Source organism: Ovis canadensis, chromosome 3 (genome assembly GCF_042477335.2).
Source record: "Ovis canadensis isolate MfBH-ARS-UI-01 breed Bighorn chromosome 3, ARS-UI_OviCan_v2, whole genome shotgun sequence".
Lineage (NCBI taxonomy): Eukaryota > Metazoa > Chordata > Mammalia > Artiodactyla > Bovidae > Ovis > Ovis canadensis.
Genome location: NC_091247.1, coordinates 224,423,788 through 224,436,364, shown reverse-complemented (window position 1 = coordinate 224,436,364; position 12,577 = coordinate 224,423,788). Strand labels below are relative to the sequence as shown.

Genomic DNA, 12,577 nt, shown 5'->3' with positions numbered 1-12,577 from the left:
TATCTCCCAGAGTTTGCTCAAACTCATGTCCATCGAATGGATGATGCCATCCAACCATCTCATCCTCTGTCGTCCCCTTCTCCTCCTGCCTTTAATCTTTCCCAGCATTAGGGTCTTTTTCAATGAGTCAGGTGGCCAAAGTATTGGAGCTTCAGCTTCATCATCAGGCCTTCCAATGAATATTCAGGACTGATTTCTTTTAGGATTGAGACTAAGGACTCTCAAGACTCTTCTCCAGCGGTAGTTGATAGGTTCAATTAATATGCAAATATGGGGACTTCCCAGGTAGTCCAGTGGCTAAGACTCTGTGTTCCCCAACATAGGGGGAGAGGGGTCCTGCCGGGCTGATCCCTGGTCAGCAAACTAGATCTTGAATGTTACAACTGAAGATCCCGCATACCAGAACTAAGACCTGAAGTGAAGTGAAGGTCGCTAGTCATGTCCGACTCTTTGCAACCCCATGGACTATACAGTCCATGGAATTCTCCAGGCCAGAATACTGGAGTGGGTAGCCTTTCCCTTCTCCAGGGGATCGTCCCAACCCAGGGATCAAATCCAAGTCTCCCGCATTTCAGGCCGACTTTTTACCAGCTGAGCCACAAGGAAAGCCCTGACCAAGACCTGGTGCAGCCAAATAAATATTAAAAACAAACAAACATGGAAATATAAAACTGCATCCAAGGAAGATGAGGAGCAGGGTCCAAATCACAGGTTCTCCTCTTTAACAGGAGTCATCAGTGGGAATTTCTTAATTTGGAGACAAATTTTATTATTTGACAAGTCATAGATTTGTGGATGTCATAGACTTCATGGATGAAGTCTGATGGGATTTTTCATGTAATAAAAGTTCAACCATGGAGCCACTTCAAATCTATCCAGCTGGCTTTTCAAGCATAGTAACCAGATGTGGTGGAAGTAACCCAAGCCGAAAGCCAAAAATCCCAGGGTCCGGTTCTGGCTTCTGCCATTGTGTCGTTAGGTGACTTCGGACAAGCAACGTACCCACTCTGGGCCTCAGTATCTGTGAAGTTAAAGAGCTGCACTTCATCAGTCCCAAGTGCCCTGATGGATCTCTACTTCTAGGTTTCCAAACGAAATACCTGGAACTGACCCCTTACGGTCTACTTTTGGCTAGATCCAAATGGTCCCAAGACATGCCTGGTGTCTTGGGAAGAGACAGGAGTAAGGGCTATTAAAGATCCAGGAGAACTTTTTGGAGGTGGTGAGGGATCCAGGAGGACCTCTTACAGGTGATGAGGCATGAGTCTAGCTTTAAATAGTGGAACTTCGGAGCAGCACAGGGAAAAAGCAGCATGCGAGGCAGGAAGAAAGTGGGTTGTCCTAGACATCTCCAAACCCAACCTGCCAGAAACTCAAACTCCATTCCCAAACCGGAAGAATTCCCTACTCCACTGAATTGCCTACTCGGTGGATTCCACTTCTGGTGGACTCCACACTTCACCAGAAAATTTAACAAAGATATCTGAATATGAAGGAAAACATTTAGGACTATCAACTACTATCTCCATACCATTCCTTTACTACCACGTAGAGTTAAAAAAATGATATTAAAATCACATAAATGTGCTACAAAATAAACTAGCAATGGAATGACACCATTAAAATTCTTTGTTTTGGTGTGTTATATTTTGGATATTGAACTCACTGTTCCTGCCAATAACCGGTAACAGAACGACACTAAAACTACGGCAAAGGCGGTCCCTCCCCCAGAACTGAAGTCGTTCCGCGCTGGTGTCCTTTAAGGGGAGAGCCGCCCTCTTTCAACGTCATTTCCGCTTCCGGCCGCGAGCGGCCATTTCCACTTCTTCCCTGCGACTTTTCTCGGCGGAAAGTTCTTTTCTGACGTCGCCTGTGCTTCTTGAGGAGGGACGGTGCCACTGAACCGCAGCCATGGTGAGTGCGTGCGCCTGGTTGAAGAGCCAGGAAGTGGGAGACTCGGGGTTCTGTTCTCTCACTAGCTTGTCGGCTTAGAACATGCGCGGTCTCGCCGGCTCGGTGAGGGGTTCGAGCTCGGACGGCCGAGTAACCCCAAGCACTGTCTTTTCTCCCGATCCGAGGTTAGAACGCTAGAGATGAGTCCCGGATTCTGTGATGGAGCGTCTGTCAGCAGTTAGTGCTCCTGGCCGAAGGCCTCTGGTGAGCGGAGAGAGGGCATAGCCTGGCCTGGGAGAAACGGACCAACCCACGTGGGACAGAGTAGAAAGTCGAATGAGAAATTTTGATTTTATTGGTTTTATATTTCTTTTGGAGGGGTCGCTAGAGGATGATGTGGAACCCTGGGTTTGGATCAACCTCCCCAGCTCCACTTTCCCAATGCTGAGGTTCAGGAGAAGGATATCTCCTTGGGTCTGCGCCTAGTGCCTGTCGCAAGTTACGTGTGCCAGGGATTAAAGGGGCCTTTGGCGTTTGGAGCCTGCGTTTGGAGGGAACCCCAGCCTGGAATGCAGGAAAGATTCCTCCTGCGAGGCGGTAACCTCAGAAATCAAAAGTCCTGGTAGCACCACGTGCGGGGCTCCTCTAAAACTCTTGATGGTCTCAACTTTTTAATCAGATCGTGTGCCTTGGTACCTAGTTTTGGTCGGCACTTAGTAAGGAGGGAAGAGTTTGCAAAAACAATTCGACTTTCATAATGAGGTTTAATCCTTTTAACGGTTCTTGGATCCCAATGGATATCTTCCCTGCTGCCCCACCCCCATTTTGAGGTTGGTATTCGCTGAGTCTAGAACTTGAACCTTCTAAACTAGTGCTCATTTTTCGGAGTTCCTTGAATAGTTTTGGAATCAGGTGGTCTCAGTTTAATAATACATTTAATTGCCTTTGCGCCTGGTATGGAGAGAGTGAGCATGCAGTATTTGTTGTCAAATCAAAACTTGCAGGTTTTGGCTGTCTGGTGTATGAGGAGAACAAAGACATCAAGCTACGGGTTAAAGTTGTCTAGCAGTAAGATTTCATTCATTCACTCATTTAATTAACCCTTGGAAAAATTAAAAGGTGAATAAATACACCCTAAGCAACTTTCAGTTGCTATTTATAAGGTCGGTGGTTTGGCTTTAAAATTGAGTGGAACTTTTGTTGTCGTTGTTGTTGACTTTTATTAAACCAAGAAAGTGACTCCTCTTTCAGTTCAGTTCAGTTGCTCAGCCGTGTCCAGCTCTTTGCTACCCCATGGACTTGCAATAGGCCAGGCTTCCCTGTCCATCACCAACTTCCAGAGCTTGCTCAAACTCTTATCCATCCAGTTGGTGATGCCATCCAACCATCTCATCCTCTGTTGTCCCCTTCTCCTCCTGCCTTCAATCGTTCCCAGCACCAGGGTCTTTTCCAGTGAGTCCTTTGCATCTGGTGGCCAAAGTATTGGACTTCAGCATCGGTCCTTCCAATGAATATTCAGGACTGATTCCTTTAGGATTGACTGGTTTGATCTCCTTGCAGTCCAAGGAACTCTCAAGAGCCTTCTCCAACGCCACAATTCAAAAGCATTGATTCCTTGGGGCTCAGCTTTCTTTATGGGCCAACTCTCACATCCATACATGACTACTGGAGAAACCATAGCTTTGACTAGACAGACGTTTGTTGACAAAGTAATGTCTCTGCTTTTTAATATGCTGTCTAGGTTGGTCATAGCTTTTCAGAATCTGCCTACAATGCAGGAGACCTGGGTTGGGAAGATTCCCTGGAGAAGGGAAAGACTACCCACTCCAGTATTGTGGCCTAGAGAAATCCGTGGACTGTACGGGATCACAAAGAGTTGAACACAACTGAGTGACTCACTTCAGTTTCTTCCAAGGAGCAAGCGTCTTTTAATTTGGTGGCTGCAGTCACCATCTGCAGTGATTTTGGAGCCCAAGAAAATAGTCTGTCACTGTTGCCATTGTTTCCCCATTTGTTTGCTATGAAGTGTTGGGACCGATGATCATAGTGGATCTCCTGAAGTCTTCCCCTTTTATGCCTTTGATGTTTATTAAGAGATGAGAATCCTGGTTCCCAGAGATGGGTGATTGGAAGCTACAGTAAAAATATCTTGGCATTTTAAAAAGTATATTTATGAGGAGTGATAGGAATTAAAGTGTTTCTGGGAACTTAACTGTTTAAGAGGCGGTTCTTAATTGTGACGTTATTGGTGAGCATTAGATTTTGATGAGTTAAAAACATAAGTTGTGATTTCTCAGTAGCCATCAAAAAAATAAAGATAACTCCAAATCACTAGAGTGGAAAATGGCGGGGGCGGGTGGGGTGGGTACACGACCCTGGAAAGAAAGAAAGTACAAGTAAAATGAGGATGACATAATTACAAGAAGAAATAGATATGCAGTTATGTCGCATTTAATTGATTGTGAAGCCAAAACATCAGTATGGAAATAGAAGATGTGAATAACACTATGAATAAACGTGGATCTAGTGGTGGTAGTGAAACCAGTGAATACTGCACCCATCAATTATAGAAGATAAAGATTGATAACAATATAGACCATATTCTCTCAACTAAAATGCAGATGACATAGAAACAAAGTGTAAAGAAGATGTAAAGAACTCATGGGTCAAATTGAAAGTAATAAGGGAAATTTGAAAACAGAACTGAACAATAATGGAAATACCAAATATCAGAGTATGTAGCATACAACTAAAGTATTGGAACCTAAGATGGGGGGGCCACTAAAAAGCTAGGAAAATATCAAAAGGACAAAATAACATGAAAGAAAAGCAGAAATTACTGAAACAGAAAATGTATCTTGTTGTAAGGTGGACAGAATCAGAAGAGTATTTGAAAAGTCCCCTCTGATGAGATTAATCAAGAAAATACAAGCAGTGTGATATCTATAAATATAGAAACTTAGAGGAACAAATACCTGAAAAAAATAGAATCAAAACGAATTAACGTAGAAGTAGGAGGGCTGAATAAATAGTAAAGAAACAAAGTTAATATTGTATGTTAATTATAATTCAGTAAGAAAAACTAAAGTTTTGTTTTTCTAACTAAAACTTTTTTAACATGGAAAAATTTTAAGTGTTAGGTGCTGAGTCCTGTCTGACTCTTGAAACTCCATGGACTATGGTCCACCAGCCTCCTCTGTCCATGGAATTCTCCAGGCAAGAATACTAGAGTGGGTAGCCATCCCATTCTCCAAGCGATCTTGCTGACCCAGGGATTGAACCCTGGCCTCCTGCATTGTGGCATCTGAGCCACTACACCTACTTTAAACAATAGCTTTATTGAGATAATTTCATACCATAAAGTTCCGCTCTTTAGTGTGTAAGTCAGTGGTGATTAGTTTGTATAGAAATATCAAATAACAGTGTTGTGTGCCTGGAACTAACATAATATCATAGGTCAGTTATGCATCAATTTTAAAAACAAGTGTGTAGTAGAAAAAAAATAAGTGTATAACTCAGTGGTGGTTCTTACATTTACAACCTTGTGCAACCAACACTAGAAAAACTTTAAGGATAAAGGAGAAAAGTCTTAACTCATCCATCTCATACAAAAAATATGATAGAATTCAGTGCCAATTCATTTATAAAAGTTCTTAAAATATTAAGGAATAGGGTGAATTTTCTTAAGCTGAAATATCTGAGTAAATCTAAAAGATACTAAGACTTTTGGAGAAATTATAAAGCTTTATTTAAAAGCACTAAAGAGTTAAGTAAATATATATGCTTAACTGGTTTGACAGATTCTGTATCTTAAAGGTGTTTTATCCTAATTGGGATTACTTTAAATCTACAAATCAATGCTGTCCCAGCAGGCTTTTTCTTTTTCTTTCTTTCTTTCTTTCTTTCTTTTTTTTTTTTGGTAGTATTTGAAAAAGCTGATTATAGAATGTATGTGCCTGATCAGTCACTGTTAGTCGCTTGGCCATGTCGGACTCTAACAAAGAAGCATATAGCCCACCAGGCTCCTCTGTCCATGGGATTTTCCAAGCAAGACTACTAGAGTGGCTTGCCATTTCCTCTTCTAAGGGATCTTCCTGACCCAGGGATTGAACCCGCATCTCTTGAGTCTCCTGCATTGCAGGCGGATTCTTCACCACTGAGCCACCTGGCTGTATGAAGAAGAGCAAATAATTAGAGATCTTTCCCACTTCATGAAACATCTCGAAAGTGAAGTCGCTCAGTCATGTCTGACTCTCCGACCCCATGGACTGTAGCCTACCAGGCTCCTCTGTCCATGGAATTTTCCAGGCAATAGTACTGGAGTGGATTGCCATTTTCTTCTCAGGGGATATTCCCGACCCAGGGATCAAACCCGGGTCTCCCTCATTGTAGACAGACGCTTAACCGTCTGAGCCACCAGGGAAGTCTCGAACTTCCTCTGATTTCTCATCACCCTGGTACCATGACAGATTGACCCAGTGTGTTGTGTTGGTGTGTGGGACCAGGCTTCCGGGTCCGAGCAGGTTCTCGACGTCACTTCCGCTGATTTCACTTCTAGTTCCTCTGCGGCAGTGGGTTGGGGGGTCGCTTCCAAGCTCTTGGGGGATCAGGCAGGATACGATCAAGGCGGATTCAACATGGTGAGTATATCCACTGGGCCATTGCCCATGGGTCACCGCGTGCCGCAAGCTGCGTGCCACAGTCCAGCTTCCAAACCCAGGGTTAGACCGCATCACTGCTGGCAAACTGCTCGATGCTCAGGAATGGTAATGTGGGCTGCACCCAGGTTATGTATATAATAAAATACATATTTGTAAAAAGAATCACAGGGAAAGCAAATGAGAAATTAATAAAAAAAAAGTCGAGAGGTGAAAATAGGGTAGGAGAAATGGAATAGGCGAGGCACCACCGAGTTCGTTTTATATGCGTGTTATTTTGCAATGGATCCAATGGGGTTGCATTTTATCTATAGGTATTACAGCATGCGTCTGTAAAATGAGAAATTTCAACAACTTCGATGCCACTACAATACCCCCAAATTTAATAATTCGTTAATATCAAATATATAGTATTCTCCCTTCGTTGCCGCTGCTGCTAAGTCGCTTGAGTCGTGTCCGACTCTGTGCGACCCCATGGACTGCAGCCTACAGGGCTCCTGGGTCTATGGGATTTTCCAGGCAAGAGTACTGGAGTGGGTTGCCATTGCCTTCTCCTCCTGGTTGCCACAGTTCAGTTTAGTCGTTCGGTTGTGTCCTACTCTTTGCGACCCCATGAATCGCAGCACACCAGGCCTCCCTATCCATCACCAACTCCCAGAGTTCACTCAGACTCACATCCATCGAGTCAGTGATGCCATCCAGCCATCTCATCCTCTATGGTCCCCTTCTCCTCCTGCCTGGACTTTCAGCTTTAGCATCATTCCTTCCAAGGAAATCCCTGGGCTGATCTCCTTCAGAATGGACTGGTTGGACCTCCTTACAGTCCAAGGGACCCTCAAGAGTCTTCTCCAACACCACAGTTCAAAAGCATCAATTCTTCTGCGCTCAGCCTTCTTCACAGTCCAACTCTCACATCCATACATGACTACTGGAAAAACCATAGCCTTGACGAGATGGGCCTTAGCAAAGTAATGTCTCTGCTTTTGAATATGCTATCTAGGTTCGTCATAACTTTTCTTCCAAGGAGTAAGCATCTTTTAATTTCATGGCTGCAGTCACCATCTGCAGTGATTTTGGAGCCCAAAACAATGAAGTCTGACACTGTTTCCACTGTTTCCCCATCTATTTCCCATGAAATGATGGGACTGGATGCCATGATCTTCATTTTCTGAATGTTGAGCTTTAAGCCAACTTTTTCAGTCTGCTCTTTCACTTTCATCAAGAGGCTTTTTAGTTCCTCTTCACTTTCTGCCATAAGGGTGGTGTCATCTGCATATCTGAGGTTATTGATATTTCTCCCGGCAATCTTGAGTCCAGCTTGTGTTTCTTCCAGTCCAGCATTTCTCATGATGTACTCTGCATATAAGTTAAATAAGCAGGGTGACAATATACAGCCTTGATGTACTCCTTTTCCTATTTGGAACCAGAGTGTTGTTCCATGTCCAGTTCTAACTGTTGCTTCCTGACCTGCATACAGATTTCTCAAGAGGCAGGTCAGGTGGTCTGGTATTCCCATCTCTTGAAGAATTTTCCACAGCTTATTGTGATCCACACAGTCAAAGGCTTTGGCATAGTCAATAAAGCAGAAATAGATGTTTTTCTGGAACTCTCTTGCTTTTTCCATGATCCAACGGATGTTGGCACTTTGATCTCTGGTTCCTCTGCCTTTTCTAAAACCAGCTTGAACATCAGGAAGTTCACGGTTCACGTATTGCTAAAGCCTGGCTTGGAGGATTTTGAGCATTACTTTACTAGCATGTGAGATGAGTGCAGTTGTGTGGTAGTTTGAGCATTCTTTGGCATTGCCTTTCTTTGGGATTGGAATGAAAACTGCCCTTTTCCAGTCCTGTGGCCACTGCTGAGTTTTCCAAATTTGCTGGCATATTGAGTGCAGCACTTTCACAGCCTCATCTTTCAGGATTTGAAATAGCTCAACTGGAATTCCATCACCTCCACTAGCTTTGTTCTTAGTGATGCTTTCTAAGGCCCACTTGACGTCACATTCCAGGATGTCTGGCTCTAGATGAGTGATCACACCATCGTGATTATCAGGGTCGTGATGATCTTTTTTGTACAGTTCTTCGGTGTATTTTTGCCACCTCTTCTTAATATCTTCTGCTTCTGTTAGGTCCATACCATTTCTGTCCTTTGTCGAGCCCATCTTTGCATGAAATGTTCCCTTGGTATCTAATTTTCTTGAGGAGATCTCTAGTCTTTCCCATTCTGTTGTTTTCCTCTATTTCTTTGCATTGATCGCTGAAGAAAGCTTTCTTATCTCTCCTTGCTGTTCTTTGGAACTCTGCATTCAGATGCTTATATCTTTCCTTTTCTCCTTTGCTTTTCGCTTCTCTTCTTTTCACAGCTATTTGTAAGGCCTCCCCAGATGGCCATTTTGCTTTTTTGCATTTCTTTTCCATGGGGACGGTCTTGATCCCTGTCTCCTGTACAATGACACGAACTTCCGTCCATAGTTCATCAGGCACTCTTATCTATCAGATCTAGGCCCTTAAATCTATTTCTCACTTTCACTGAATAATCATAAGGGATTTGATTTAGGTCATACCTGAATGGTCTAGCGGTTTTCCCTACTTTCTTCAATTTAAGTCTGAATTTGGTAATAAGGAGTTCATGATCTGAGCCACAGTCAGCTCCTGGTCTTGTTTTTGCTGACTGTATAGAGCTTCTCCATCTTTGGCTGCAAAGAATATAATCAATCTGATTTCGGTGTTGCCCATCTGGTGATGTCCATGTGTAGAGTCTTCTGTTGTGTTGTTGGAAGAGGGTGTTTGCTATGACCAGTGCATTTTCTTGGCAAAACTCTATTAGTCTTTGCCCTGCTTCATTCTGCATTCCAAGGCCAAATTTGCCTTTTACTCCAAAGGAACCTTCATTGTATATCAGATTGATAGCCATAAGGTAAAATATAGTTTGAATAACTTTTGAATATAGTACTCTGACTGGATGGTTTTAGTTGGATATATTGTAAGATTAAAAGGAAATTTTGACCTCGGTGGGTTTATAGTTGATGGAGGTAGTATTGGTATAGCAACTCTGAAACTATCTTATGTGAATTGCAGGGTAGAATAAATGAGAAAATACTTTGATGTTTTGGAAACCAGGATTCTTACTGAAAACTGAAGATTCAAATATAAAGGAAATAGAACTTTGTGCTGGGTTTCTATAAATTATACTTGTTTAGGTTCAGTAAATAAATTAAATGTGTGTGTTTGAGCGCGGGGAAGTAGGGAAGCTCCGTATTGTCCCTCTCAGTTTTTGGTTAAAGTTCTTTGTGACTTGTCTGGAACAACTTCTGGTTCAGTTTGACTCGTGCTTTGATTTCCCTGCAACAGACCGAGGCTGACGTCAATCCAAAGGCCTACCCTCTTGCAGATGCCCACCTCACCAAGAAACTACTGGACCTTGTTCAGCAGTCATGTAACTACAAGCAGCTTCGAAAAGGAGCCAATGAGGGTAAGGCAACCAGAGGATGGTCCAAGAGGAGTGTTAACAGCACCGTCCCTGTCTGGGGTCTGGCCTAGATTTCCAAGGTGGAAAGAGGGCTGGGTGCTTTTGATTAGGCCCACCATGGGGAGCAGCAGCGTGTGTGGCCTGCGGGCTAGCACTGGGTCATATAGATAAGCAGTCATGGATAAGCATTTGAGGGGGTTTCACTGGTAGCTCAGTGGTAAAGAATCCACTCACCAATGCAGGAGACACAGTTAGAACCCTGGTCTGGGAAGATCCCACACGCAGCTGAGCATCTAAGCCTTGTGCTACGACTGTTGAGCCTGTGCTGCTCAGCAAGAGAAGGCACTGCAGTGAGAAGCCCGCACACCACCACTAAGAGAGTAGCCCCTGCTTCCCACAACTAGAGAAAAGCCCAAGCAGCAAGGAAGACCGGAACAGCCAGAAATAAAAGTGTAAGTTAAATAAGATGATAAGGATTTGAACAGTGCTTAGGGGTGTTGAGCTTGCTTGGTGAGTTGCGTGTGGTGTGAGCTTTCCAAAGTATTGATCCTGGCAGATCAAGATGGGGACTCCTGATCCTTGGTCACGGGGCTTGAGAAGTGCCGCACTGCACTGCTTCCTGCTGGTGAAGCTCGGGGAGTGTGGTGGCAGAGGACAGGAACAGAAGGGCTCTTTTTAGGATTTAGAGTGCATTTTGACAGAACTGACGGGTTTGATGTAGAGTTTGAGGAAGGCATTGGAGATTTGATGCTTGGCTCCCTGTCTCCTCCCAGGGCCACTGTGGGACAGAGAATTGCCTAGTCCTGGACATTTCTGCCCATTTTTCTTGCCCCTGTTTTCTTTTCCTTGGAAATTGCTTTGTTGTGCCTTCCCTGCCCCAGCCCGCATCACCTGTTGACTTCATGTCTTTCTCTCCGCAGCCACCAAAACCCTCAACAGAGGCATCTCTGAGTTCATCGTGATGGCTGCAGATGCGGAGCCCTTGGAGATCATCCTGCACCTCCCGCTGCTGTGTGAGGACAAGAACGTGCCCTATGTGTTCGTGCGCTCCAAGCAGGCTCTAGGGCGAGCCTGCGGGGTCTCCAGGCCTGTCATCGCCTGCTCCGTCACCATCAAAGAGGGCTCACAACTGAAGCAGCAGATCCAGTCCATCCAGCAGTCCATCGAAAGGCTCTTGGTCTAAGCCGGTGGCCTCAGCCGCACTCCCAGCTGACTCCTCTGCACCCCCACCCTGAGTTATGTGTCATATTGTCTGTTAGCACGTAGTGTTTCCAGATACCTTCTGTTGTTATAAAGTATTTTAATGCTCAGTTTGGTTTTTGCATTTTTGTATTGTTGTCTTGTTTTACAGGTTGTCAGCCCCTCCCCTAATCTCCCCTTCCTCTCTGCCATCTTATTCTCCCTTTTAGAAAATGAACTAATGCCCAGAACAGGTGGAACAGGCTGGATAACACCACTTAAAGGCAGGGAAGAGCCAAGATAGAGAATTGGTTCCAGCTTTTAGGTGCCTGCTTCCTACTGTGCAGGGCATGATGGCATAACTGTCTGCTTGTACCCCTTGTTCCCGGCGTACAGGATCGTTGCACATGTATCTGAATCATCGAGGGGTTTCCTTTGCTCTGCAGGGTGTAATGTGTCATTTGGGGAGGAAGCATGTGTTCTGTGAGGTGGTTGGGTGTATGCCCAAAGTGTCGGTTGCTGATGTGCCCTGCTGTTTGCTTTTGGTAATGTATTCCCCCCAGCTCCCACCTTTGCCCCCTGAGGGTGGCGGGGCAGCAGCATACCAAAGAGACATGCTGCCAAATTCCAGAGGCACCCGGGTGAGTGAGACATGGGCCACTTGACCTAGGTCTTGAAGGTACGGCAGGAGGTTCTGGAATGGAGGATTCTGGGCCCATCACGGAGGACTGACTGGAAGCTGCAGCAGAGATGGTGGAATCCAGGAAGCATCCTCGCTTTGCTGAATGGCAGTTTCTTCAGTGGACCCTTGTACCAGCTCTGAGAGCCGTTCCCTGGGCCTGTCTCCTGCTATGATGTGGGTCAGATGTGTATTCTCTGTCCCACCAGAAGGACAGTGCTAATGTGTCGTTCTTGTGAGCATCCTAATAAAGAATACATACATTCATATCCCAGTTTAAAGAAAGTGTGATTCTTGGTAGGTGTCCAGCTGATACTTGATTGAAGCATTAGAGTGCTTAATAGTTTCTCGTAGTTTCTCAGTTTTCACCAGGAAGCTGTGCAAAAGCCGTCACTTCCAGATGATTTCTGGCGGTTCAGAATATTCAGACTTAATCATTGAGGTGTCGCTGTCACTCTGGAAGAGGATTTCTCAACTTCAGCACTGTTGATATTTTTGGTTGGATAATCTATTCCTATAGGAGCCTGTCCTGTATGCTTAGAATGTAGAATGTTTAGCAGCAAACCTGGCCTTTACCCACTAGAATGTAACCACTCCAGCAGTGGGTTCCTAGGGAAGCTAAAACTGCCCTGTTGTGCTAAAACCTGTTCTGTTCCTACTGGGCTAGTAATCTTCTTGGGCTCACTCCAGCATATGTATC

At 44.5% G+C, this 12,577-nt stretch overlaps 1 protein-coding gene across 1 annotated transcript; it reads left to right on the top strand.

Annotated features, from left to right (window-relative positions):
* Positions 1 to 1,776: 1,776 nt before the first annotated feature.
* On the top strand, positions 1,777 to 12,146 carry SNU13 (small nuclear ribonucleoprotein 13). Its single transcript, XM_069586116.1, has 3 exons — positions 1,777 to 1,914; positions 9,902 to 10,022; positions 10,940 to 12,146. The coding sequence occupies exons 1-3, from the start codon at positions 1,912 to 1,914 to the stop codon at positions 11,200 to 11,202; spliced, it is 387 nt and encodes a 128-aa protein (XP_069442217.1). The 5' UTR covers positions 1,777 to 1,911; the 3' UTR covers positions 11,203 to 12,146.
* The last annotated feature ends 431 nt before the right edge of the window (positions 12,147 to 12,577 follow it).

What these genes read in the sequence shown, in the direction of transcription:
- SNU13 (XM_069586116.1), top strand. An exon ending in TCGAAAAGGAGCCAATGAGG is followed by an intron (nt 10,023 to 10,939) that starts GTAAGGCAACCA and finishes TTCTCTCCGCAG; the next exon opens with CCACCAAAACCCTCAACAGA.